The sequence below is a fragment of the Panthera leo genome, chromosome D4 (genome assembly GCF_018350215.1).
Source record: "Panthera leo isolate Ple1 chromosome D4, P.leo_Ple1_pat1.1, whole genome shotgun sequence".
Classification (NCBI taxonomy): Eukaryota; Metazoa; Chordata; class Mammalia; order Carnivora; family Felidae; genus Panthera; species Panthera leo.
This window is the reverse complement of record NC_056691.1, coordinates 1,241,803-1,269,273: the sequence shown is the minus strand read 5'-3', so window position 1 is coordinate 1,269,273 and position 27,471 is coordinate 1,241,803. Positions and strand designations below refer to the sequence as shown.

Here is a 27,471-nt window from a genome sequence, read left to right as displayed (position 1 = left end):
CTGTTTTGTTCATTTGTCCTTTCCTTTTTTGTTCATTTGTTTTTAGATTTCACATGTAAGTGAAATAATATGGCATCTGTCTCTGACATTTCACTTAGCATAATGTCCTCCAAGTCCATCTATGTTGTTGCAAATCATGAGCTTTCATTCTTTTTTATGGCTGAGTAATGTGTGTGTGTGTGTGTGTGTGTGTGTGACATCTTTATCCATTCATCTTTGGATAGACACTTAAGTTGCTTCCATATCTGGGCTATTGTCAATAATGCTAATAATGCCACAGGAGTGCATGTATCTCTTCAAATTAGCGTTTTCATTTTCTTTAGATAAATACCACAAATGGAATTTCTGAGTCCTATAACAGACATATTTACTAATTTTTTGAGGAAACTCCATGCTGTTTTCCATAGTGGCTGCACCAATTATTCCCTCCAGCAGTGCACAAGGGTTCCCTTTTCTCCACATCCCCACCAACACTTGTTATTTCTTGTCTTTTTTTTCTTCTAGCCATTCTGACAGGCGTGAGGTGGTGTCTCCTTGTGGTTTTGACTTGTGTTTCTCTGATGATGAGAGATGTTGAGCATCCTCTCACGTGTCTGTTGGCCAACTGTATGTCTTCTTTGGAGAAATGTCTGTTCAAGTTCTCTGCTCATTTAATCAAGTTGTGGGGTTTTTTTTAATTAACTTGTGTAAGTTATTTATATATTTTAGATATTAACCCCTTATCAGATGTATGGTTTACAAATATCTTCTCCCAAAAGGTTGCCTTTTCATTTTGTTGATGGTTTCCTTTGCTGCACAAAAGCTCTTTAGTTTGGTGCAACCCCATTTGTTTAGTTTTTGTTGCCCTTGCCTAGAAGAATGGTCCAGTTTAATTCTTTTGCATGGAGTTGTCCAATTTTCCCAACACCATTTATTAAAGTGACTGTCTTTTCCCCACTGTATTTTCTTTCCTCTTTTGTCACAGAATAATTGACCACATATGCATGGGTTTATTTCTGGACTCTATTCTACTCCACTGATCTGTGTGTCTGTTTTCATGCCAGTACCACACTGTTTTGATCACTACAGCTTAATAATATAGTCTGAAATCAGGGAGCATGATACCTCCAGCTTTGTTCTTCTTTCTCTAGACTGCTTTGGTTATTTGGAGTCTTCTGTGGTTCCACACAAATCTTGCAACTCTTTGTTCCAGTTCTGTGAAAGCTGCTATTGATATTTTGATAGGACTGCAATGAATCTATATTTTGGTAGTAATATGAACATTTTAACAATATTAACTCTTCCAATCCATGAACAAGGTATATCTATTTATTTGTATTGTCAGTTTCTTTCATCAACATCATGGTTTTCAGAGTACAGCTGTTTCCCATTCTTGGTTAAATTTATTCCTAGGTGTTTTATTCTTTTTGATGCAACTACAAATTTTTCACCTTAACTTAGAAATATTTCTGAGACACATGGATGGCTCAGATGGTGAAGCGTCTGATTTTGCAGGTCATGATCTCATGGTTCGTGCATTTGAGCCCTGTGTCAGGCTCTCTGCTGTCAGCATGGAGCCCACCTCAGATCCTCTGTCCCCCTTTCTCTGCCCCTCTGCTGCTTGCACTCTCTCAAAAATAAATAAACATTTAAAAAGTGCTTTATCTCTCAAAAATGCTAACTATCATCTGAGCTTACAGCAAGTAATAATCTTTCTGTTGGTCTTGCCTTGATGTTGATAGCTGTTGCCTGATCAAGGTGGTGGCTGTGGAAAATTGGGGTGGCTGTGGCACTTTCTTCCAATGAGACAACAATGAAGTCTGCCACATTGACTCCTCCTTTTACAATCAATCTCCCTGTAGCATGAATGCTGTTTGATACCACTGAACTTCTTTCAGAACTGAAGTCAAACCTCTCAAACGCTGCCACTGCTTTATCGACTAAGTTTATACAATATTCTAAATCCTTTGTTGTCATTTCAACAATCTTCATAGCATTTTCACCAGGAGTAGATTCCGCCTCAAGGAACCACTTTCTTTGCTCACCCATAAACATCCATTTAAGTTTCATCATGAGAATGGAGCACTTCAAATATAATAATAATAATGAAAAAGCTTGAAGTATTCTGAGAATTACCAAACTGTGACACAGAGACACAAAGTGAGCAAATCCCTTTGGAAAAACTGTGACAATAGACCCTTGACACAGGACTGCCACGATGCTTCAATCTGTAAAAAAAATAGGGTATCTGTGAAGTGCAATAAAATGAGATATGCTTGTATTAGTTCTGTTTTTCGGTGGAGCCTTTATAGTTTCCTATATATGATGTCACATCATCTGCGTATAGTGGTAGTTCTACTTCTTCCTTTCTGATTTAATTTGGGTGCCTTTTCTTTCTTTTTATTGCCTAACTGCTGTGACTACGACTTCCAGTACCACGTTGAATAAAAGTGATGAGAGTGGGCATCCTTGTCTTGTTCTTAGACAAAAGTTCTTTTGATGTATTGTTGAATTTCATTTGCTAATATTTTGTTAAGGCTTTTTGCATCTAGGCCCATCAAGGATACTGATTTGTAATTTTCTTTTTGTGTAGTGTCTTTGCTTTGGTATCAGGGTGATGCTGGCCTCGCAGAATGAGTTTGGATGCATTCATTCCTCTTCGGCAATAGTATGGAAAGACAGGTACCAACTTTTCTTTAGATGTTTGATAGAATTCAACAGGCAAAGATGGCAGCAGAGTAGGAGGACACTATGCTTACCTCATCCCACAAATATAACTCGTTATGAAATCATCCTAAAAAGCCCCAAAATCTCTCTGAAGACTGGCAAACGAACTCCACAACTAAAGGTAGAGAGGAGACCACACAAAGAAGGAAGTCAGAGCCGTGGCCTGGGAGAGAAATGGAGAGTGACTGCTGCAGTGGGGAAGGCGCCATGGTCACAGAGACGGATGAGAGACAGACTTACATGCGGGGGGAGCACACAAGGAAAACTAATCCCCGTGGCAATTGGCCTGGAAAGCGAGAGGGACCAAATTTTGTGAGTTCTTGCAACCAGAGGGGCTCAAAACCTGTTGTCTTAAAGGTTAGTGGACTTGGCTGAGATAGAGCCTGGAAGGTACTATGCTGCTCTTGGAAAGAAGGCAGGCAAACAACCTGCAGGCATACGGTATGGAAATGGGGATCCAGAGAGCACCTGGGGCACACAGTAGGGAGGTTGTGTGCTCACCTCAGAGTGCATCCCAGAGAGGCATCATTCACAGAGAGACCACTCTGGGAACAAAGGAGCTCTCCGGTGTCATTTCCCTCCCCTGCCCCTCAGCATAAGCATAGGGCCACCCGCGGAAACCAGCGCTCTACTTAACTTGCTTATGCCAAGCCCCACTCCGACCATGCTCCAAAAAAAACCGCACTTCCCAGTCACACTTGCCTCAGTCCCAGTATAGTGGACCCCGCCTCCCCCTGAGAAGACCGGCGTAAGCTGCTACTCACACTGCATCTCCCAACTTGGGAGTTTTGCTCGGCTTCCGTTCTGGCAGCAGTGGCAATAAGGCTCACTGCACAAGCAGACCAGAGCACATCTAGTTAAAACACGCCACATTCAGGCCACTGCCCACAAGAGACAAGGAAAGCCCCTGAAGTCAACTGGTCAGAAAAATAAAGCAGCCAGGACACAAAAGCATAGCCCACACAACACACACTGGAGACACTCCCTGAAGTGTGAGACCCTGAGGAACGGGGGACACGACACCGCAGGGCACTGTACGATTTCCTCTTAATAAGGCCATTAGCCTCAAGAACAGAAGACATAGCTGACTTGCCTAACACACAGAAACAGGCACAGGGATGTAGACAAAATGAGAAGACAGAGAAATTTATCCCAAATGAAAGAACATGACAAGGCCACAGCTGGAGACCTAAAAGAAACAGATATAAATAACATGCCTGAAGGAGTATTTAAAGCGACAATCATAAGGATGCTCACTGGACTTGAGAAAAGGGTGGAAGACGTGACTGAGACCCTTAACACCAAGATAAGGAATAACAAAGGAGAGACAAAAGGCTCAATAAACAAAATGAGAAATATGCTTGATGGAATGAATAGCAAACGGGAAGAAGAACAAGAAATTAATGACCTACAAGACAAAGGAATGAAAATTAATCAAGCTGAACAAAAAGAGAGAGAAAAGAATTATGCAATACAAGAACAGACTTAGGTAACTCAGTGACTCAAACATAATAACATCTGTATTATAGGAATCTCAAAAGAAGAAAGAGAAAAGGGAGCACGAAATTTATTTGAAACAATAATAGCTGAAAACTTCCCTAATCTGGGGAAGGAAACAGACATCCAGATCCAGAATGCACAGAAAACTCCCATTAAAATAAACAAAACCAGATCCATACCCAGATATGTTGTTAATTAAAATGGCAAAATATAGTGATAAAGAAAAGACACTTAAAGCAGCAAGACAAAATAAAATAGTTACATACAAGGGAAACCACATAAGGCTATGAGCAGATTTCTCAACAGAAACTTTGCAGGCCAGAAGAGAGTAGCATGACATGGTCAAAGTGCTGAATGGTAAAAATCTACAGTCAAAAATACTCTATCCAGCAAGGCTACCACTCAGAATAGAGGGAGAGATAACAAGTTTCCCAGACCAAAAAAACAAAAACTAAACAAACAAACGTAAGGGACTTCATGACCACTAAATCAGCCCTGCAAGAAATATTAAGGGGGAACATTTTGAAAGGAGAGACCAAAAGTGACAGTATAACTGCAGGAAACACAGAAGAAGTAAATATGAGTATTTCTGTAAATATTCAGTCAAGGAACTCACAAAATAAAAGGAGGTAGAACATGATACCATATACCTAAAACGTAAGAAGGACAAGAGTAAAGAACAGGTTCACACTTGAATGATCATTGACTTAATACAGACTGCTATATGCAGCAAATGTTCTATAAAAACTTAATGGTAATCATGTATCAAAAACCATTAATAAATATGCAAAGAATAAAAATAATTAAATCCAAATATATCACTAAAGAAAATCAGAAAACCACAAGAGAGAAAAAGGAAACGAAGAATCAGAGAAAATCTTCACAAATGACAAAACAATGTCAATAGATACATATCTATCAATAATTACTTTGAATGTAAATGGACTAAATGCTCCAACCAAAACACAAACAGTGACAGAATAGATTAAAAAACAAGACCCATCTATGCTGCCTACAAAAGACTCATTTCAGACCTAAAGACACCTGCATATTGAATGTGAGGGGATGGAGAAACATTTATCATGCAAATGGATGTCAAAAGAAAGCTGGAGTAGCATTACTTATATTGAACAAAACAGACTTTAAAACACTGTAACAAGAGGCAAAGAAGGCCATTATATAATAATAAAGAGGACAATCCAACAAGAAGATATAATAATTATAAATATTTATGCACCCGACATGAGACCAGCCATATGCAAAAAACAATAACAAACATAAAGAAACTAATCGATAATAATACAATAATAGTAGGGGACTGTATACCCTACTTACATCAATGCACAGATCATCTAAACAGAAAAGCAACAAGGAAACAATGGCTTTGAGTGACATATTGAACCAGATGGATTTAACAGATATATTCAGAACACTCCATCCCCAAACAGCAGAAGACACATTCTTTCCAAGTGCACATGGAACATTCTCCAGAATATATTCAATTACATTGGGCCACAAAACAAGCCTCAACAAATTCAAAAAGATCGAAGTCATATGACCACAACACTATGAAACTAGAAGTCAACCACAAAAAAAATCTGGAAAGATTAAAAGGTTAAATAACACATTACTAAATAATAAGTAAGTCAACCAGGAAATAAAAGAGGAAATCAGAAAGCACATGGAAACAAATGGAAATGAAAATGCAACGCTCTAAAACCTCTGAGATACAGCAAAGGTAGTTCTAAGAGGAAAATATATAGCAATAAATAGGCTTCTTGAGGCCTATCTCAAGAAGCAAAAAAAATCTCAAATAAACAACCTAACCTTACACCTAAAGTTAGTAGAAAAAGAACAAACAAAATCCCAAAACAGTAGAAAGAAGGAAATCATAAAGATTACAGCAGAAACAAATGATTTAGAAACCAAAAAACAATGGAACAGATCAATGAAACTAAGACCTGGCTCTTTGAAAAAAAAAAAAAAAAATCAATAAAATTGATAAACCTCTAGCCACACTTATCAAGGGAAAAAAAGACTAAAATAAAATTAAAATGAGAGAAAAAATAAATATCAATACCACAAAAATACAATTATAAAAGAGTATCATGAAAAACTATATGCCAAAAATTGGACAACCTAGAAGAAATAAATTCCTAGAAACATAACCTTCCAAAACTGAAGGAGGAAATAGAATATTTGAACAAACTGATCACCAAAAATGAAATTGCATCAGTAATCAAAAAACTCCCAACAACAGTCCAAGACCAGATGGCTTCACACAGGTGAATTTTACCAAACATTTAAAGGAAAGTTAAGAATTCTTCTCAAACTATTCCAAAACATAGAATGGAAGGAAAACTTCCAAATTCATTCTATGAGGCCACATTACCCTAATACCAAAGCCAGATAAAGACACCACTAAAAAAGAGAACTACAAGCCAACACCCATGGTGAACATAAATCCAAAATTCCCCCCCCACCCAAAATACTAGCAAACCAAATCCAACAATACATTAAAAAAAATCATTCACCACGATCAAGTGGGACTTATTGTTGGGCTGAAAGGGTGGTTCAACATTCACAAACCAATCAATGTGATACATCACATCAGTAAGAGAAGGATAAGAACCATATGATCATTTCAATAGGTGCAGAAAAAGCATTTGACAAAGCACAACATGCATTCATGATAAAAACCCTCAACAAAGTAGGTTTAGTGGGAACATACCTCAATGTAATAAAGGCCATATATGAAAAATATACAACTAACATCATCCTCAAGGGGGAAAAACTGACAGCCTTTCCCCTAAGGTCAGGAATAAAAGACAGGAATGTCCACTCTCACCACTTTTAGTCAACATAGTACTGGAAGTCCTAGCCTCAGCAATCAGACAACAAAAAGAAATACAAAGCATCCAAATCAGCAAGGAAGAAGTCAGACTTTCACTATTTGCAAATGACAGGATATTCTATACAGTATACCTGAAAGACTCCACCAAAAAATTGCTAGATACTGATACACGATACTGATACACTGATACTGATTGCTAGAGCTGATACACAAATTCAGAAAAGTCAGGATATAAAATCAATGTACAGAAATCTGTTGCATTTCTACACACCAATAATGAAGTAGAAGGAGAAATCAAAGAATCAATCCCATTTACGATTGCACAAAAATGATGATACCTAGGAACAAATCTAACCAAGGAGTAAAAGACCTGTACTCTGAAAGCTATAAAACACTGATGAAAGAAACTGAAGATGACACAAAGAAATGGAAAAGCATTCCAATGCTCATGGACCGGAAAAACAAATATTGTTAAAATGTCTATACTACCAAAAGCAATCTACACATTTAATGCAATCCTTACGAGAATACCAACAGCATTTTTCACAAAACTAGAACAAACAATCCTAAAATTTATATGGAACTGCAGAAGACCTTGAATAGCCAAAGCAATCTTGAAAAAGAAAAGCTAAGCTCCTGGAGGCATCACAATTCTGGACTTCAAGTTACATTACAAAGCTATAGTAATCAAGATAGTATGGTACAAAAACAGACACATCAATCAATAGAACAGAATAGAAAACCCAGAAATAAACCCACAATTATATGGTCAATTTTTGACAAAGCAGGAAAGAATATCCTATGGGAAAAACAGTCTCTGGTTTTCCCAAAACAAATGGTGTTGGGAAAACTGGACAGCAACATGCAAAAGAATGAAACTGGGCCACTTTCTTACACCTTACACAAAAATAAACTAAAATGCATTAAAGACCTAAATGTGAGACCTGAAACCATAAAAATCCTAGAAGTAAGCACAGGCATTAATTTCTCTGACATTGGCCATAGCGAAGTTTTTCTAGATTCTTTCCCAAGGTGAGGGAAATAAAAGCAAACATAAACTATTGAGATTACATCAAAATAAAAAACTTCTGCACAGCAAAGTAATCAACAAAACTAAAAGGCAACCTGTAGAACGGGAGAAGATATTTGCAAATGATATATCTGATGAGGAGTTGGTATCCGAAATATACAAAGAACTTATAAAACTCAACACCCCAAAAAACAAATAATCCAATTAAGAAATGGGCAGAAGACATAAATAGACATTTCTCCAAAGAAGACATAACAGATGGCCAACAGACACACGAAAAGATGCTCATCATCACTGATTATCAGGGAAACTGCAAATCAAAACTACGATATCACCTGACACCTCTCAGAATGGCTCAGATCAACAACACAAGAAACAATAAGTGCTGGTGGTAATGTGTAGAAAGGGAAACTCCCGTGCATTACTGGTGGGAATGCAAACTGGTGCAGCCACTCTGGAAAACAGTTCAGAAGTTCCCCCAAAAAGTTAAAAATAGAACTACCCTATGATCCAGTAATTCCACAACTGGGTATTTACCCAAAGAATACAAAAACACTAACTCAAAGGGATACATAGACTCTGATGTTTATAGTAGCATTATTTACAACAGCCAAGATATGGAAAGAGCCCAAATGTCCATCAACTGATGAGTGGATAAAGAAGATGTGGTGTGTACACACACACACACACACACACACACAATGGAATATTATTTCGGCCATAAAAAAGAATGAAATCTTGCCATTTGCAATTAACATGGATGGAGCTAGAGTAGAACACTAAGCAAAGTAATTCAGTCAGAGAAAGACAAGCACCATGTGATTTCACTCATATATAGAGTTTAAGGAAAAAACAAATGAGCAAAGGGAAAAAGAAAGAAAGGCAAACCAAGAAACAGACTCTTAACTATAGAGAAGAAATTGATGGTGACCAGAAGGGAGGTGGGTGGGAGATGGGTGAAACTGGTGATGGGCATTAAGGAGTGCACTTGTCATGATGAGCACCAGGTGATTAAAATAAAATTAAATATCAAAATTAAAAATTGAGTACTGCTCAAAAAAAAGTTTTTCTTTTAATTCCACTATTGTTAACAGACAGTGTTATATTATTTTCAGGTGTTTCTTACGGTGGAAGTATAAATAATTGATTAAAGACCTTTGTTTTATAATATAAGCATTTCTTGCTACAAATTGCTCTCTATACAAAACTTCAACTGCATGTGTTTTGTTATTTCATTTTTATTTTCTTAATAAAAAAATTCCCCTTCTGATAAAAATAAATAAAATAAATGCTTGGTAGAATTCACCTGAAGCCATCTGGTCCTGGACTTTTGTTTTTTTGGGAAGTTTTTAAATTACTGATTCAATTTCATTACTTATAATCTATCTACTCGGATTTTCTATTTCTTCGTGATTCAGTCTTGGAAGATTATGTGTTTCTAGGAACTTACCTTTTTTTTTTTTCTTCTAGGTTGTAATGTTGTTTTTGTTGTTATTTTTTATTCCTGGTCATTTTCTTTGCTCTAGAAGTCCATTTTGCATATTAAATAGCCATTCCAGTGACCTTTTGATTAGTGTTTGCATGTTATATCTTCGTCATGCTTTTTCTTTTAATGTACCTATAGCATTATATTTGAAGTTGCTTATAGATAACAATTAAGTCAAATTTTCTTTTAACCCAGTCTCGCAAATCTCTGTCTTTTCAAGGATGTGCTAAGACCACTTACATTTAATTCAATTATTGTTTAGATGTAGACCTATGATTTGTTTGTCCCTTATTCCCCTCTTTTAAAAATCTTGTTTATTCTTTCTTTTCTTTTTCTTTCTGGATTTTTTTTTTTTTTTTTTTGGGGGGTGTTCTCTCTGAAAACAGAATTCTGGGCTGACAGGTTTTTTCCTTCAATGCTTTAGAAATGCCATGCCACTTCCTTCTGGACTCCACAGTTTCTGGTGAGAAATCTGCAGTCATTTAAACACTGCTCCCCTCCAGGTCATACATCATTTTTCTCTGGCTGCTTTCACAGTTTTTTATTTCTCTATTTCTCAGCAGTTTATGTGTCCAGGTACGGATTTCTTTGGGTTTATCCTTTTTGGGATTCATTCAGCTTCTTCAATCTATAGGTTTGTCTGAATGTCACCAAACTTGGGAAGTTTTCTGCATTATTTCCTCAAATATTTTCTCAGCACTGCACTCCTTCTCTTCTGCTTCTGGGACTAATGACACAAACAGTAGACCTCCGTGCCGTTCCACAGTCCGTGAAGCTCTGTTCATCTTTTTCTAAGTTCTGATTAGATAGTTCCAGGTATTTCAAGTTTCTGTCTCCTCTTTGTACTCCCTTTCTTCATGAACACTTTCCACTTCAACATTTGTTTCAAGAACGTTTATAATTGCTTGTTGGATCACGTTTACAATTGTTTCTTGAAAGTCTTTGTGAGATCATCCCAACATCTATTTTGTCTTGTCATTGTTGGTGGTCTTTTTCCAACCCAAGCTGGCATTTTTATTGTTTTTCGTTTGAGGATATTTGGATTACACTGGTTGGACTGCATTAGTCTGGATTTTGAATACCATGAGACCCTACATCTCTTTAACTCCTATGGTGAAATGCCGATGTTTCCTTTAGCAGACAACTAACCTGGTCAGATTCAAGCTGCGAGTTACAATCTACCTTCTAAGAGCTGTGGCTACAATGTCAGTCTATCCATCGGCTCAGTTCTCAGCTTATCATGTGCTAATCAGGATCAGATCCATACACACACAGGACGAGGGTAAGCCCAGGAGTTCATGAACAACTTCATGGGATTCCTCCCCAAGCTCCTCCTTTTGCATGATATCTCAGATCCATGACACCCCTTTCCGGTCCCCTGAAACCATCCACTTGAACAACTGAGAGGAGCAGAGCCCAGTGGCAGGAGAGAAGAAAGTGAAAAGAGCAATGGTTTTGATTTTGTATCCTTTTTCCTCTGACTTCTGGCTCCACCCAGCAGAAAGCCTCTCCACTTCCACTGCGTTGGTTCCTGTTGCTGCTGCTGCCCCTCAGAAATGTTGGGGGTGGGCGGTGGACAGGGAGGACCCCACACCATGCTCTGTGCTTTAGGAATTTGTTCACTCTCTTGCTCTGCAAGGAAAGTAGCGGGCATCTCCCGGAGCCTCCCTGTCTGCACCCAGCACTCACTCCCAGGCTGCACACTGCCCTGACCTCAGGCCAGGAGGCACCAGAGGGAAATGCTATAAGCTCACCACCAGCCCAGGAATCCCTGGAATTCTGGCTCACTTCCCCCATCCCCCTGTTGCTACTTACTTCCCAAGTCTCAAAGAGCTGTGCCGGCACGCGGCTAGGCTCAGTGAAGGGCTGCTATTGTGTGCAAACTCCGTATCACCCAGACTCTCTATTTCTTATCGTGAGTCAAGCAGTGCGTTCAAAAGGCGCACAACCGCGAGGTCCAGAACGGAGCTACCCTCCTCCAGAGAGGACCCGCGTGCTTCTGCTTGAGCACACAGCACATGCTCCAACATCACCCCAATGCAGGCGCCATGCTGAGGCGGCTCCTTGCTCTGCCTGGCCTGTCACTTCTCCAGCAGGACTCCGCGCCTTCTCTCCAGCCTGCTGAAGCTTCAGCCCTCAGCCTCTCAGTCACCTTTCAGGAATGGGAATTGCCTCCAGGGGAGCAGGGCCGGCACCGGGCTACCCCACGTCCTAGGTCTCCACCCTCCCCTGGACCCTGGCCTGATCTGCACTGCCTTTGATGCCCAAGGACCTTCAAGCTGACCCTCATCCAACTTCTCTCATCCTCAGTGGACGGTGCATCCCGATGAACAAATCTGCTGTCCCTGACAGTAGCTACTTTTTTTTTTCAAATAAGTAAGGAAACTGGCTCCCAAAGGTTCTCTGAGATCAATGAACAGATGAGGGAATTAGGGTTTAAGTTGGGCACGTCCTATGAATCAATGCATCACAATGAAAACTGACTTTATAAGGGTTTTTCTCCCTCTAGTTAACTGGGTGTGTGTGTATTAAATCAAGCATGTTCTTATTTTAAAACTGAGCCACTGCAGACAATGCTGCTGTTCCCCTGACCCCTCATCCAGGGTGGGCCAGGTCCTTTACCTGAGGTCACCAGGTCTGTTTATGGCTGTGCTGGGATTCTGTTATCAGGCTGACCTTTTCCCCATGGGAACAAACCTTCAGAAGTATAACAGAAGTCACTGGGAACTCATGATATAAAATGAAAAATGATTTACAAATATTTTTCACCCATGAGCCATAAAGTTAGGTCAAATTACATAACTGGCAACTTTCTCCTGCCAGCTTACAGGGAATTAAACCTTAATCTGTTCCAGTGATTATTTTCAGCCTCCCAAGGGACCACGGAATAAGGATTTAACGATCGCCCCAAGGGCAAGCTTGCTGGCATCTGTCCCCACACGGCCAAATCGGTATTAGTTCTCCTTGGGGACAATTTAAAATCAGAGTCTTAGTACTGAAAGGGACTTTCCCACTCCACCCCCAGAGTAAGCGGAGTAAGGAGGAGAGTGTCCTACAGGTGGGCCACACAGAGGGAAGAAATAGGAGGTGGGAACCATCGCCCACAGCGGCAAGAGAGAGCAAGGTCAGAGTCCCTGGGCACACAGCTGAGCGGCCGGGTGCGTCACCTGCACGAGGACAGTAAGGGCAGCCCGAGCCTGAGCGCCACCTTGACTAGGTGGAAAACCAGGTGGACTTGATGAGGTCCACGAGCCATGCTGGGCTTTGGGGTGACGGTGCGGGCTGAGCCGGCACGCCGAGTGACCAAGCTACCGGGGAGAAGAGCGTGGAACTTCCAGCTGCTCTTACCTTGGCTGGCTTCTGGCTGCACGGAGCTCAGAGGAAGTGGCGGTGAAGGCTCAGGGGCCTCCGCCGCTGGGTGCTCAGCCACCGGGCAGATGATAAACCACCTCTTGCCCGTGTGCAGAACTACAGAGCAGAGCAAAACAGCAGGAGAGACAGAGTGAATTTCTCCCATGGCTGACAGGACCCCTCGCCATTGGCACCAGACCTGCTCTTCTCACACCAGTGGGGGGGCATGTGCAGCCCGCCTGGGGGGACTCCTCCCTGGAAGCCTGGGGCTCACACAACACCCTCAACACGAGCTTGTTCCCAGAACGTTGGCAATGCCATCAACAAAGTGGGGACAGAGGCAGCGGCCAGTCCATGCTGTGCTCAGTCCCCACCGGGGCCACACCCAGCTCCGCACCCAGCTCACCACACCCGCCAGCAAACCCCCCAGTTTCATGGCCGAACCCCCTTATGATATGCTCAACAGGGTCTTATCAAACGGCCAAGAGACAGAGAAGGGACAAGGACAGAAATGCCTCTTCCAGAGGTAGGTCAGGATGGCAGGTGCGGGCCCGGAAGGCAGACGTACCGTTCTGCTGATACACGGGGGCGTTTGCTTGGGACTGGCGACTCTCCTGGGAGGTAAAGGAGCAGAGATCAGCAGACCGTGTGGAACAAGAACCTCCCGCAGAGCCCAGCGTGGCCACCCAAGGGGCCTCCGGAGCCCGGTCCACCCTCCCTGAGCCGCAAGCGCCCGCCCTCGGGGCCACCTCACCCAAAGCCGCGTGACCCGCAGACCCTCCAGCAGCCCGGCCCTCCCAGCACTCACCTCCCCAGTGCCCAGGCCGCAGGTGCTGAGGTGCGGCGGGCTGACCCCGGGGTCGGAGCCCCGGTCGACATCCGTGTCCTCACTGAGCATATCCTCCGCCTTGTCCATGACGTCCTTCATCTGCTCGATGAACGTCTCTCGCTCGGCCTGCAGGATGAAGTCGTGCTCCACCTGCAGCGTCACAGGCGGCCCTGCTCAGGCGGACACGCCGTGGGCCTCGCCGCACGAGCTATTCCCTGACGGGTGCGCTTCCCTTCCGCCCCGCACTCAGCCCAGGGGCGGCTCGGTGACAGCAGCAGCGCCCCCCGGGGACAGCGGAAGCAGGAGATGGCCCTCCTGTGTCGGGGAAGACACCTGGCCTCACCATATAGGTGGCGATCTCGTCAGGCGCGTCCCCGTCTAGGTCAAACTTGAACGTCACCATCTTGTGATTGTGCGTCTCCAGCTGGCACTCCACCATCTTGTCGCCCGTGTTGCACACCTGCAGGACACGGGGGTGGTGAGACCGCGAGCAGGCCGCGTCCGGCAGCCCTGTGCCCACGGGCCTGCCCTGCCGGGCCACTCACGTTCAGGATGGTGAGCCGGGGGCGGCTGGCTCTCTCCTGGCGGGAGCGCGCACGCGTGGACCGGCGGTGATGTTTCCGGGCGGCCCTGCCCTCCAGCCTCCCACCACCAAATGCACCCTCACAGCTGTCGCTCATCTCTCTTCCAGAGGGAACGTCGGAGCCTCCGTAGCTGTGTGAAAACCCAACGTTACAGCCACCCGCAGACAGTCCTCACACGAGATCAGGAAATAGCCAGAAAAGCTAGAGGATGTGAGGCCAGCCCCGATCCCACCTTCAGGGCCCCCAGCCCCCTCTCCCACCATAAGGCCTGTCCTCAGTGGCACTGGGGTCGTAGGGCTGTCTGACACGGGACCTTTGTCCTGAGTCTTGATCTGTGACTCGGGCCCAGCTGGCTCACGGAACACATGGGGATTAAGAAAATCCTCCCCTGTGCCTCAGTTTCCCCATCTGTGCAACAGGAACTCAACAACCACCTGGGGCCATAGCAGGGTTTGAGGAGGGATTGCACAGCACTGACTGGGGCTGGCACACCAGGACACACGAGTGCTTCCTGCATCCGGTTCCGTCCCCCAGTGTGACAAGCTCTGTGGGTAGGCAAAGACAGGTGGCCAACAGCCACGGAGTCGGGAGGCTGGGGGCGTGGGCCACACTCGGCCCACTCTTTGCCCACTGCCTCCTTTTCTGGTACATGCTAGGCACCACAGACAGGTGCCAGGACCTGGACCCAGACCCCGGAGGACTTCAGAGAAGCTCCGCCAAATCAGGCTCGGAAACAGGTGCTAGACGCTGTGACCGGCGAGGGCGAGGGTGGCAGGGGTCTGTGTGCAGCCTCAGTGCGGGAGGGTCTGGGTGGACACGGGAGCCCGCGGGCCAGCTGGGCCGGTACCTGTCACAGCTCTGCGGGGCGCTGGGCTGCTTCTCCTGAGAGGACTGCTCCTGAAACAAGACCACGGACAGGAGGATGGGTTATACTGGCTTCCCCACCACACAGCTGCACACGGCCTGCTGTCCCCCCACCTCGCCGGCCCAGGAAGCCGACCACACAAGGTGGCAGGCTCGAGAGCTTCCGTCTCGTGGAATTCCTGAAAGCAAGGGCACACCGTTTGCCACCCCGCTGCGGTCATCCCCTCAGGAGAGCACACGGGCCTTCCCATCCTCCCGAGGGAGCACCACAACTCTCCTAGCGGGAGTGGAAAAACAGTGCCTACAGCTGTCACAGGGCACACTTCCACCTTCCTGAGTGTGTCCCAACTTCCAGGGTGGAGACCTAAGACCGCTGCTCAGGTGGCTACTGGGGTCAGGGGTGGGGGAGTGCAGGGGGCAGGGGGAAGGGGCACATACCTCCGGGACCGGCTCCACCGTCAGCTGCACGGCCGGGCAGGGGCTGGCGACCCCGAGCCCGGTGGGTGGTGGTGGGTGGGCGGTGGGCGGCAGGAGCGGCGTGGTCTGGACAGGCAAGTTCTGAGAGGCCGCCACCACTACGGGGGCCAGGGAGCTGGGGAGCTGAGGCAGCTCGGGGACAGGAGGCGGCAACACTTCGGGCAGAGGTGGGGAGAGGATGGCGGCTGGCACGGGTGCCGTGGGGACCTGGGCGGTGACATCCACAGCGTATGGAGGCGGGTGGCCAAGCAAGATCTGGGGGCACAGGGGACAGGGAAGCCAGTTGGAGTGCCAGCCATGCCTCTGCCAAGAGGTGGGGGGGGGGGGGGGTCCTGGGCCAAAGCAGGTGCTTCCTGGTCCAGGCAGGCGCACCCACTCAGGGCTGGGTGATGGGCGTTCCTCTGCAATCTGGCCCCCGGCCCCAGGACACGTTAACACACACATTTAGCAGTAACCGCTAACAACGGGCACTTCCAAGTCCTCGTCTCTGTGCCATGAAACCTAAAACCACACTTCACTTCCGAACTTAAGTCCAGCTGAGAAGCTCTAATGGTGGCCAGTACTCAGCAATGGACAGGGCTCCCCAGGGCCACCAAGGGACCTGACCCACACACTGCCCCAGCCTTCCGTCAGCTACGTGCGGGAGGAGCGAGGACTTCGGCCTGCAGAGGGCGGTTCGGGACACGGGCTGGGCTCCTCACAGACCCTCTAAAAGCTCCCGGTGGGACAGCTGAGAAAACAAGGCAGAAGGTGGGCCCCCGTGCGAAAGAGCGGGAGCCTCCATCCCTCCCTGCCTCCAGGTTGAGGTCAGGAACACGAAGGCCCGCTACTAGCCATGCTGGCGTGGGGATCGGCTGTGAAAGCCACAGCCCCTTCTCCTCCGGAAGGACCCCCAGCTGCTGTGTTCACGGGAATCTTCTCTCAGTGCAGGGAGGCCGTGAGGCGGCCAGCCCGGCCCGTCCATAAACCACAGACGCCGGGAGGCCGCCAGGCATGGCCAACAGCCTGTGGGCGCACGGCGCCTGCCCCAGCTGCCGGCTGAGCCAGCGACCCACACACCAGGCCAGAAGGCAGAGAGGCACCAGGCCAGGCCCTGACATTGCAGACCCCAGGCCTCCACGTCGCCCTTGGCTTTCTGCAAACAGCCCCGACCGGTTGAGCGGATGTCACCCCAACTAACGGGCCAGGCAGGTGCTTGTTCCGTTGGGTGCCAGACTGCTGCATCTCCTCTGCCCCCTGCTGTCAACACAAACCAGCCCTTCTGTCACCAACACATCCTTTCTGGAATCAGGCATTGAGAATCAACGGCCGGGAGGACCTGTGTGCTCTCCAGATGCGCGGTCTTACTCGAGACTAGAGAGTGCAAAGTGACACCTGGCTCCTCCACACGCATTGGGGGTAGACTTTCAACACGAGGCCCAAGGGGGGGCTACTGGCCCCAGCCCACAGGAGAGGGATCTTAGCTCAGAAGGCAAATAGCTCGCTGCAGCCACACAGCTGCTGAGACTTGGGGCCCGGGGGGTGGGGGGGGAGGCCCCAGGTGACAGGCCCCACTCCCGCTCCTCTCCTCACGTGAGGTTGGAAAACAGCTTAGAGCTCCAACAGGTGCATGGAGTCTTGGGAAGGCCAGCCCTTCACTGTCCACACAGCAAGCCACCTAGGGTGCCCATCTGACCCCAGGGGTCATCCCTGTCTGCTCTGGCCAGCCTGAAACCCACAGCTGTGTGCCCTTAGCACCGCCTGTCTGCTTCCTCAGAGCCCCGTCTGCCTCGCTCCCTGGCTGCTGGGATGGGGGTGAGCCACTAGCTGGCTCCCAGGTGCCCCCCCTGGTGTTGACACAGGCTCTAGACCCCGCCTGGAGAAGGCATGGCCAGGGACCCCATCATCATCACCACCACCATCACCAGCAGCAGCAGCAGCTAACACTGACCCTCTAAAGAGCCCAATAGTGGAAGCATCAGTCACCCCAACTCCCGCAGCTGCAACTCTGGATACAGCAGGCATGCTACACGCGGCATGAGAAGCCACAGCCGAGGGACAGAACTGCCCGCTCGCCCACCCCTCCTCCTCCCCCGGGTCTACGGAGAAGCAGAGGCCAGAGAACCTCTCTGGGTCAGCAGCTAAGGCCGTCTTCCGGGACCTGAGGGCGGGCCCTGCGTGGCAGGTGGATTACCTGGCTCCCCGCCCCACCTGCCGCAGCGGCCTGCTCTGGAAGGTGTGTGACGCTTGGCTGGTGGGGCTGCGGCAGCGTGGGGGGCGCAGGCTGGGACGGGGCAGCCCGCACGTTCTGCGCCGCGTGGAGGGGAGAAGGCGGGACGTCGCCGGGCACCATCTGCGGAAAGGCTGCCGGGTACACGGGCTGGGCCGGGAGCTGAGCCACAGCGGCCGGGTGAATGGACAGGGCGGCCACACCCTGCGGGGCCACGGCCAGCAGAGGGATGGCGGTGGCGGTGGCCGCCACGTTTGGCACAATGGTCCGGCACGGCACGGCGAGAGGCGCCCCGGTGGGGTGGGGCAGCTTGACCGCCTGCAGGGGCAGGGCTGGTGACGCGGGCAGCGGGGCGGCGGCGGCGCTGAGCGGGAGGCTTGGCAAGATGACGGCGGGAGAGAAATACTGAGAGGGAGCGGGGACGGAGGGGACGGCGGGCCCGGTGGCGGCCGGCAGGTCGGGCAGAGCTGTGGAGAGGCTGTCCATGGAGGCCAGGGGCGCAATGGGCGGCCCGACGGGAAGCGGAGGCACCTGAAAAACACGGGAGCACGCCAGCCTCACCGGGGCTCGCCCGGCCCAACGCCCGCCCGACACCCACCCGACACGACTCCTCCCGCCCCACGCCCACCGACGCACGCCAGCCCCATAACAGTCCTCCCGCACCACGCACGCCTGACGCACGCCCCGCCCCCCGCCGGCCCACCCCGCCCCCGCCTGATGCCCCCACCACCAGCCCCGGCACTTCAGGCAGCTGCTGCAGAAAGGAACCAGCCGGCAGCTCGGACACGAGGGCTTGGAGCAGCGACTCCCGGCTTCGCAGCTTCCGCACGTTTTCCTTCGAGAGCCAGCACCGTCCACACCACCAGACTGGCCCCCAAGATCCGAAATTACTTTGCCTAACACCCCCAGTCTGAACACACTCACACGGAGACCAAACTCTGGAGGGCTGTCTCAGGGGAAAGCATATCCAAGACCCCCCACGTGCTGGGGCCATGCCCCACAGCGGTGCTCTGGAACCTTCCGGGTCTGGTCTTCCATCCTGCAGACACCCGCTATCTGGCCTCCTGGAATCAGCACTTAACACATTTCGGCGGATTCTCTCTTTAAAGCCTTTCCAGTGGCCAACATGTGAGCATCGTCACATAATGCCCGTCTTCCCGCGATTATCAAGCAACAAAAGTCTGCAAGCCAACTTCTACCTATCGGAAAAGCCGCTCAACACTGTTACCGCCAGAAAGGGAACAGCAGCTTAACTAGACGGTGACTGTGATGAGGACAAGACCAGGTGACAAGACTCTCCCATGGGCTTCCGCAAACCGTGAGGACGCTCACACCTTCAATATGTGGCACAGTTCCCTTCTGCATCCCACCAATGTGGTGTGATGGGACCATGACAGGTACGCCGTCGATGGCATTAACCCCAGCAACAGCACCCAAGCACCGTGTACTATCCAGTGTCCCTGGTCATCTGAGGCCCTGGACTCAACAATGGGCACAGCCTTGGGTGGCTCCATGATAGACCGTGGCCATAGCTTTGTGCTACACCCTGGCTCCCGTGGCCCTGACCCTGGGCCGAACCTCTCTCTGTCCCGGACGTACTTGGGAGAGACGCCCAGGGCAGATGGGCACGGCCACCCCAGCCCCAGGGAGTGCTCCCATCCCGAGGACCCATGAGCACTCACAGCCCAGAGTATGAAGAGCGGCCAGCCAGGCTGGGGGCAAAGGCAAGGTGGAGGGCAGTGCGGGGAGGGGGATTTTACCTGAGCAGGCACCTGAGGCAGAGGCTGCAGAGGTGCTGGCGGCATCTGGAGGGGCTTCAGCTGAGCGGGGGCCACCACCTGGGAAGTCGGAGCTAGGTAGGGCGGCAGATGAGGGGGCACCGGCTGGAGGGGGCCCACGGGCGGTGGGGCCAGGACAGGGGGCAAGGGCGCCGGCTGGGCCAGTGGAGGAGGCTGGAGAGAAATGCGGGGGGAGGCTTCCCTTAGATCAGCATCCTGCTGAGCCTCCCCCACCCCAACATGCGCACACACACCCAGCCCGGAGCCTGAGACACGCATATCTGAAGGCATCGTTCTGTGTAAGCGGGGCTCTTCCAAGTGCTATGGATCTATAAACCCCACTCCCATCTGCACCCCAGGTGCCGGGCAACCACAGAGAAGGAGCAGAGGGGACCCAGGCCAGCAGAGCTCGCTGCACATCCAGGGTGGTGGCTGTGAGCAAGGGCAGCCCACACTCACCTGCTGGCCAGCAGGCACAGGCTGGCCCGGGCCCGTCGACACGGGAGCAAAACTTATGGCTGGCTCCGGGAAATGCTGCTGCGGGAGCGGAGGGCGGGCTGGGGGCGGGATGGAGCTCCCCGGCAGTCCAGGCTGCAGAGAGCACCGAGAGCCACTCACCAGCTGCCCTCAGGCCCCCCACCCAGCTCGAGCTCCACAGCCACAGTGACCTGCCACCCGCTCCCCATATGCCTCTCACTCTTTTAGGGACTCGCCTGGGCACAGAACTTGGCAGAAGTGAGATGTGGTGGTCCCTAAGCTGAGAACAGCCACTACTCCCAACCAAGGAATGTTCTGGAATTTCAGGTCTATGAGACATTATGCAATCATGAGAAAAGAACACCATGAAGGCTTTGCAGAACCGGGACATTCAGTGGGAGAGAGAGATGAATGAGCTTGCTTTTCATCTATGGGACCGTGTGAAACACAGACCCGCAAATACATCACAAGCAGGGTTCGGGAAAGTGGGACCAGATAGTGGGACAGAGCCGGGATCTTCAGTGACTCGGCCGCCAGAGTCCCCATCTCCAGTGGCAGCACAGACCCAGAGTCCACGGTCTGAGCACTGGGTGTCTGACACTGTTAAGGAAGAGCTGCTCACATGCCCATTTTTACGTGTAACGTTGTCAGGTTCTGTTTTCAAGAACCTGATCCTGCAGATGTACAGACTGACATCTTTATGGGCAAAACACTCTTCTGAGATTTACTTCAAATACGGAGATGGGAGATGCAGGTGGGGGCTGTGGGGGGCACAGGTTCGGACACAGGAAAGATGTCCGAGGCTGACTCGGAAAGTGCTTCGGTTTTCTGGGTGACGGGAACTGCCAGGCCTCACCACTCACTGTGTCCTTCACGGTAAATGCTTTATGAAAGGCCTGCGGGGGGGACGAGCTCCCCTCTGTGTTCACCTGAAGCCACCGTGCAGCAACCGCAGCCATGTGCCCAGGGGGAGCCCCGCACGCAGGATGGGCCACCCAGAACCAACTGCCACCACTGTGGGGTGACAGTCCGCCTTTCCCTACGTGAGTTTCTGCTGCCGTTTAAAATCCTGCTTCACTTCATCTCGTGAAACCAGCAAAGCCACAAACGGGAGCTGGAAACGAGTCCAGGATTCAGCAGACACAAACGCCCTCCAGAGGGACCTTCTGAGCCTGCCCGACGGCCCAGGCCCACAAGACGGGGACCGGTGCTCAGGTGGCAGCAGCTGGACCCTTGGGAAGGGGGCCTAGGGGCCTGACTCTCCCTCTGGACCCCCCTCCACAGCCCAGCTCTGCAGCTGTGAAGCATGGGGTTCATCTGGGCATAAATCAAATCAAGTTGAAGAATAAAGGCCGGCTCGGACCCCCCCCCCCCACCGCCGCCACCCCCTCCCCCCGGCTGTTCCTGCTTCACCCATCAGGCTCCGCCTCCGCATCTTACAAGTTACCCTACAGGTCTGTCAACCGTGGCTGAACACGTTCCCCACAGTTCTGCAGTCCTCGTGCTTCTAACGTTTAACGGCTGCGTGGTGTCCAATGGAGAGCTACCCGGGGACACGTACGACCCCCTCAGCGGGGCCAGACACGTGAGCGGAACCAGCCGTGTCGTTACTAGAAACGATGCCAGCTCCGCCACAGCCACGAAGCTCTGCGGTCTGGGCTCCGCGCTCCTGTTCTCCCACCCAGTGGGCCTTTCAGCGCACAGCCCCCAACGTCCCAGCAGGGTGGACCTCCCCGGGGCCTGACCACGGGCCAGCGCAGCCTGGGCTGCCCGTGGGGCTCCAGGCCACGGGGGGAGGGGCTGACTCACCACGGCAGGCTGCTGGTAGGGCCCCAGCGAGGGCAGACTGTACGGCAGGACAGGCCCGTCACTCGCGCTCACCGGGGGACTGCACACGCACTGAGTCGGGGGCGGGGCCGCGTCCGCCAGCGAGCCCAGCACCGCACTCTGCTGGCTGCTCTGAGAGTCCGAGTACACCGTGGAGCCCTGGCCGCTGTCGAACGTGCTATCCGCTGGGAAGGACAAAGGCACGGCTCAGAGCAGACGCCCCCAAACACCACCCCACGCACTCTACACACGGTCTGGGGACCGCGACCGTGCTCAGACACGATGCTCAGCCGGCCCCCTGCGCTCTCCCGCAAACCGGGACCTGGCCAGGTTTCTCAGTCACCTGAGCACTTAAGTGCTTATCGTTCTAGACAAATCACTCTAGGACGATGGGGGGCAGGGGCTGGAACCCACCCGGGGATGCCCTGGCGCCCCACCCCAATGCTGTCCAGGGGCCATCCGCCATGGGCACCACGGGTCCCAGGAGGGCACCTGACAGCATCCTCTGCAGGAAGTGTGTCCACCCTGGCTACAGACAGGGCCCTCGCCTGTTGCCTGGCCCGGCTGGAGAGCGAGAGCTCGGCAAGGGGCCTTAGGAGGCTGACAGAAGCTAGGAGAGGCTAGAAACTAGGGTCCTGTGGCAGAAGCGACGCTCATCCGTATTTTACGGGGCGGGGACTCTGGCCACCTTCACCACCACGACAAAGAGCACAAAGCAGGAAAAGCTGAGTCCAAACCTGGCCCTCACATCACGGGCCCACCCGTAACCCAGCTGGAAAATGGGGCAGGCGAGGCCCCACCCCGCGGAGAGGCCGAGAGGGGGTGGCTCCCCGCACCAGTGCCACGGCGGAGGGAGCCACCCACACACCAGGCACAGACAGGCCCCGTGGCCACGGGCTCGCCTCCCCGAATCACAGTGGGGACGACAGGCCGCCTGCATGGCCAGGCCACTGAACGGTGAAGACAAAATCCTGCTTGAAATGGCACCTTCTGCTTCCTGCTTCCAGACTCCAGAATGTACACGGACACCGTGGCTTCCCACCCGCAGCACCAAGCACGTCTACAGGGCGCCTCGGAGAGCCAGCATTGTGTCCATTTGCAATTTAAGCGAATGGAGTAAAAGGGAATCCTGCTGGCTTTACATCAAAGTCATTTTTTCCCAGGGGCTCATCAGGGTCCGCTCTAACCTGGGAGGACACGAGAGCCCCAAGGTCTATAACTGCACGGAACCCATTAGACACGCGGTGACTTTCAGTGAGCAGTTGGTGGTCATTTCCTCCTGCACACAGAGACAGAGACGTGGACACATACAGAGACACATGCAGACAAACCTAGAGACAGAGACAGACACACAGAGACATAAAGAGACACATGCAGAGAGAGACACAGAGGACAAAGACATACAAAGAGACACACGCAGAGAGACCTACAGACATGCAAAGAGATATACATAAACAGACACGCACAGAGACACAAAGAACACACTGAGGGACAGAGGGACAGAGACACATGCAGAAAGACTACAGAGACAGACACACAAAGAGACCTACAGAGACAGACACACACAGAGACATTCACTGAGACACAGAGACACAGAGAGACACGCAGAAACAGACACACAAAGAGAGACACAGAGACAGAGCAATAGAGACAGACACACACAAGACAGAAACACAGAAACACACTGTGTGTGCACAAGAAAAAGAGTATGTACAGACTTGGCAAATTTCATATAAACCAACTTTAATCATATATGCAACATTTTACTTTCTTAAGCAGAATGTGTTTAATACCCAAACTATGGAGAGACCCCAAATGCCCACTGCAAATGAATGGATAGGATATATACATGCATATATACATATATGTATATGTATGTGTGTGTATGTATATACGTGTGTATATATATATATATACATACATATAATGGAATATTACTCAGCCATCAAAAAGAATGAAATCTTGCCATTTGTAATGATGGAGTGAAAATGTATCATGCTAAGTGAAATAAGTCAGATTTCACACATATGTGGAATTTAAGAAACAAAACAGATAAACATACAGGAAAGGAGGGAAAGAGAAGAGAGCGAAACAAACCACAAAAGACTCTTAATGATAGAGAACAAACTGAGGGTTGACAGAGGGAGGTGGGTGGGGGATGGGCTGGATGGGGGATGGGGACTAAGGAGGGCACCTGTGATGAACACTGGGTGTTGTATGTACGTGATGAATCACTGAATTCTACTCCTAAAAAAAAATAATGGGAATGTGTTATTTCTAGAATTAAAAATTTAGGGGCACCTGGGTGGCTCAGTTGGTTAAGCATCTAACTCTTGATTTGGGCTCACATCATGATCTCATGGTTCGGGGGTTCGAGCTCTCAGCTGGGCTCTGTGCTGACAGTGTGGAAGCCTGCTGGAGATTCTCCCTCTCTCTCTGCCCCTCCCCTGCTCACATCCTCTCTCACTCTCTCTCTCTCAAAATAAATAAGTAAACTTAAAAAAAAAATCTTTTAAACCTACTGACAAAGTGCCTTCTTGCAGTCACTGGGTGCTGGCCCACACCTTCTCAATGAACTTGATCTGGGCTGAGGTGGGCAGCTTGTGGTGGAGAACCCCACAGCGTGATGTCTGCTGTACCTTCTGACATGCGTGCGTCTGCCCACCCACCTTGCTACTCAAGATCAGGTCCCTTTTCCAGTGATGTGTGTGCAGCCCGGACCCCGTCATCTCACCTTCACAAAGCACAGGGCTTTTGTGTGTGCGAGTATGCTCAGTACGTTGTGGACACCCATGTGTGTGGGTTCTGCTGCGTGCACACGTGTGCATATATGCACATACGTGTGGGTGCACGTGAATGATTCTATGCACACATTATCTCTGGAAGTTACCATTAAGAGACAGGCAACATCAGTGGCCTCCAAGGAGGAACAGTAACTGACCTCTGCTGCACACCCCCTGGTACGGTCTGAATTTTACACGACGCGACCACGTTATCTGCTTTACAGAACTCACAATGAACGCACAGAACCGCCCTGGATCGACAGGCAGACCGTGTCTGCAGACAGAACGCCCACCCATGCTGAGCCACCGTGCGATCCGTGTCTGCACGGCAGGTCGAGTCTGTGCAGGGACAGCTGACCCCGGCAGACTGCGTTCCAGGTCCGGGTGTCTCTCCTGCCTAGAAACTGTTCAAACAGCCAGGTGTTTGGTGTGTGAAGTGTGCCCGATACAGAGAGCCTTTTCCCATGCGAAGTTTATGCCCCTTGATTAACCGCTGGCTTATCAAAAAGTGGGATGAGGACGCAGTGCCCGTCTTCTCCAGAGCATGCCAGCGGGTCGGGAGGAAGCCGGAGGCAAGCACGCGGTCTCTGAGCAGCAGCTAGCTACTGGTTTGAATTTCAGTAGCCTACTTTGAAGAACGTCACTATTGTTTTAATGATAAATGACGTGCTCCTATTAAATCAATCGAACAGGAGATTTTGACCTCTCCACACGAACAGCCTAAAAACGTGGCCCAGGTAGGCTACAGTCATACTCAGCACTTATTCACAGAATGGGCGGAAGATGCCACGTCCTCAACCCTCAGCCCACAGCTGGATTTTTAGGCTACTAGCAGCAAAGGCAGGCCATTCTTCTGCCCAGACTTGCAGGAGACCCTCTGTTCCCTCTCCCAGTCATCCGGGACTCAGCGTGATTCCCAACAAGCCATCAGTGATACCCTGGGAAACAGGGTGAAGGTGCCAAAGGTCGGGCACTAGAAGGGAGATAACCTCGGGGACATGTAATCCTGGCAGCAAAGGTCACGGCTGAGAGCGCCAGGACCACGGGAGACTGCAGCCGTTCTCGGCCCCAGGGCAGTGGTGTCCCGGCGGGGATGCCCCCACCAGGCCCCGCGGACAGGACTGGCCTCGACATAGAAGCAGTAGCTGGATGAGCCACTCCATCCTACTGGCTTGGGGCACGGGAGGTTCTGGATCTGTCTGCACATTTGTCCCCGCCTGTCCCAAGACGCTAGGCTTCCACGAGCCAAAGGCACCCCAGTGCCCCCCGGCCCCAGGGAGAGCGCTCGCCCGCACCTGCGGTCCGCACCTGAGGCGCGGGCTGGGGGCGCGGGCGCGGGGAGGACGGCACTCACAGGCCAGGGAGGTGGCGCTGGCCGGCAGCGCGGCAGGCAGGAGGTGCTGGTCTGCCTCGGGTTCCTCGGGCTCCGGCGGCCCAGCCTTGGCGTGGTAGGTCACCTGGACCTGCAGGGGTGCGGGCGGGCCCCTGGCCTTGTCGGGGCTGCCTGGGTCCCGCTGCTCCGGGGGCTGCAGCGCCGGCCAGATCCTCTCTCGCCGCCACTGGATCAATGCTACTCGGTCGCGGATGGACTTGGCCACAATCTTCACGTCGCTCTCGTGGAAGAATCCCGACTCGATCTGCAAAGGGCGGTGCCACACCATTACCAGTCACCTCCCATTCACAGGATTTCTGCAGAAGCCCCTCTCAGGCCCCACCCTATCTCTCACCCGCCTGGAAGGAAGTGCCCTCCTGCCAACTGAAAATCTGCAAACAGCACAGCCCTCTGGACCTGCACAGTGCCGCTCCTGGGACAGCGAGGCTGCAGCAGGTGCGTGTGCCCGCGGGATGAGTGCAGGGAGGGGAGGGACCCTAAGCTGCCTCTGGCCGGACAGCTCTCCAAAAACACACAAAGGGAAGGGGGTGCACCGTGTAACTCGAGACAAGGGGGGACGGGGGCACCCGTGCCCGGAAAACTCTGAACCCAGGAGAGCATTTGTGAAGGAGCCCCGGATCTCTGGGAGAAGTCACAGCTCTCCCAGAGGACACCGAGGGCAAAACCACGAAGCAACGGAGGCCCATCTCTGCCCCATCACCGTGGGAGCCTCGTGTGGAAACGGAGAAAGCCAGAGCACAGAACTTTTGGCACCTATCAGGAGACGAGCGAACTCACGGCTTTCAACATACAGCAGACATACGTGTGCATAGATGCACACATGAGCGTGTGTGCAGGCGACAGAACACCAGCTGGGCCCGGGGTGGTGCCCGGAGTCTGGCCAGTGTGAGAGCTGAGCTCCCCACAGAACAGTGGTTTCAGGCAAGAGAAGGAGGAGGGGCCTAGACACCTCACTGTGCCTGAAAGCAAGCCACACTCAGAGAACGAGGAACGAAGGATGCGTGGGAGGACGCGGGCCGGTGCCCAGCACCTCCACGGTCCAAAGGCACACGTGCTGGGCATCAAAACACACAGTGACGCTGTGATGGCCTGAGGAGCATGTCCACCAGTGCACATGGCGGGGAGCGCAAGTGACCTGTGGCGGCAGGAGTGACCGGTGTCACTGTTGGTATGAGGTTACACAGGACACCACATGTGTGGTCTCTGTCCGCCCCTCCACACCCTCCCGTGGATCTCGGGCTCACGGGAAGCCATGTCACGAGTGGCCTATGGAACAACCCACCGGCTGGAAACAGTGGCCTGCCAGCAGCCAGGTGAGTGACA

General features: G+C 50.9%; 1 protein-coding gene across 9 annotated transcripts in view; it reads right to left on the bottom strand.

The window, feature by feature from the left end:
* WNK2 (WNK lysine deficient protein kinase 2) overlaps positions 1 to 27,471 on the bottom strand; it is a 130,369-nt gene that overhangs the window by 53,730 nt on the left and 49,168 nt on the right. For 6 of the 9 annotated variants that reach the window (XM_042912299.1, XM_042912301.1, XM_042912302.1 and 3 more), the window contains exons 7-19: positions 26,110 to 26,392; positions 21,955 to 22,157; positions 20,128 to 20,259; positions 19,651 to 19,842; positions 17,855 to 18,421; positions 15,643 to 15,936; positions 15,188 to 15,237; positions 14,775 to 14,885; positions 14,302 to 14,470; positions 14,100 to 14,216; positions 13,736 to 13,906; positions 13,496 to 13,541; positions 12,925 to 13,044 (exon numbers count right to left, since the gene is read on the bottom strand). In XM_042912299.1, the coding sequence (XP_042768233.1) occupies positions 12,925 to 13,044; positions 13,496 to 13,541; positions 13,736 to 13,906; positions 14,100 to 14,216; positions 14,302 to 14,470; positions 14,775 to 14,885; positions 15,188 to 15,237; positions 15,643 to 15,936; positions 17,855 to 18,421; positions 19,651 to 19,842; positions 20,128 to 20,259; positions 21,955 to 22,157; positions 26,110 to 26,392 (2,455 nt within the window). The remainder of the gene's footprint in view (positions 1 to 12,924; positions 13,045 to 13,495; positions 13,542 to 13,735; positions 13,907 to 14,099; positions 14,217 to 14,301; positions 14,471 to 14,774; positions 14,886 to 15,187; positions 15,238 to 15,642; positions 15,937 to 17,854; positions 18,422 to 19,650; positions 19,843 to 20,127; positions 20,260 to 21,954; positions 22,158 to 26,109; positions 26,393 to 27,471) is intronic. The other 3 variants (XM_042912303.1, XM_042912307.1, XM_042912306.1) reach the window with 2 other exon arrangements.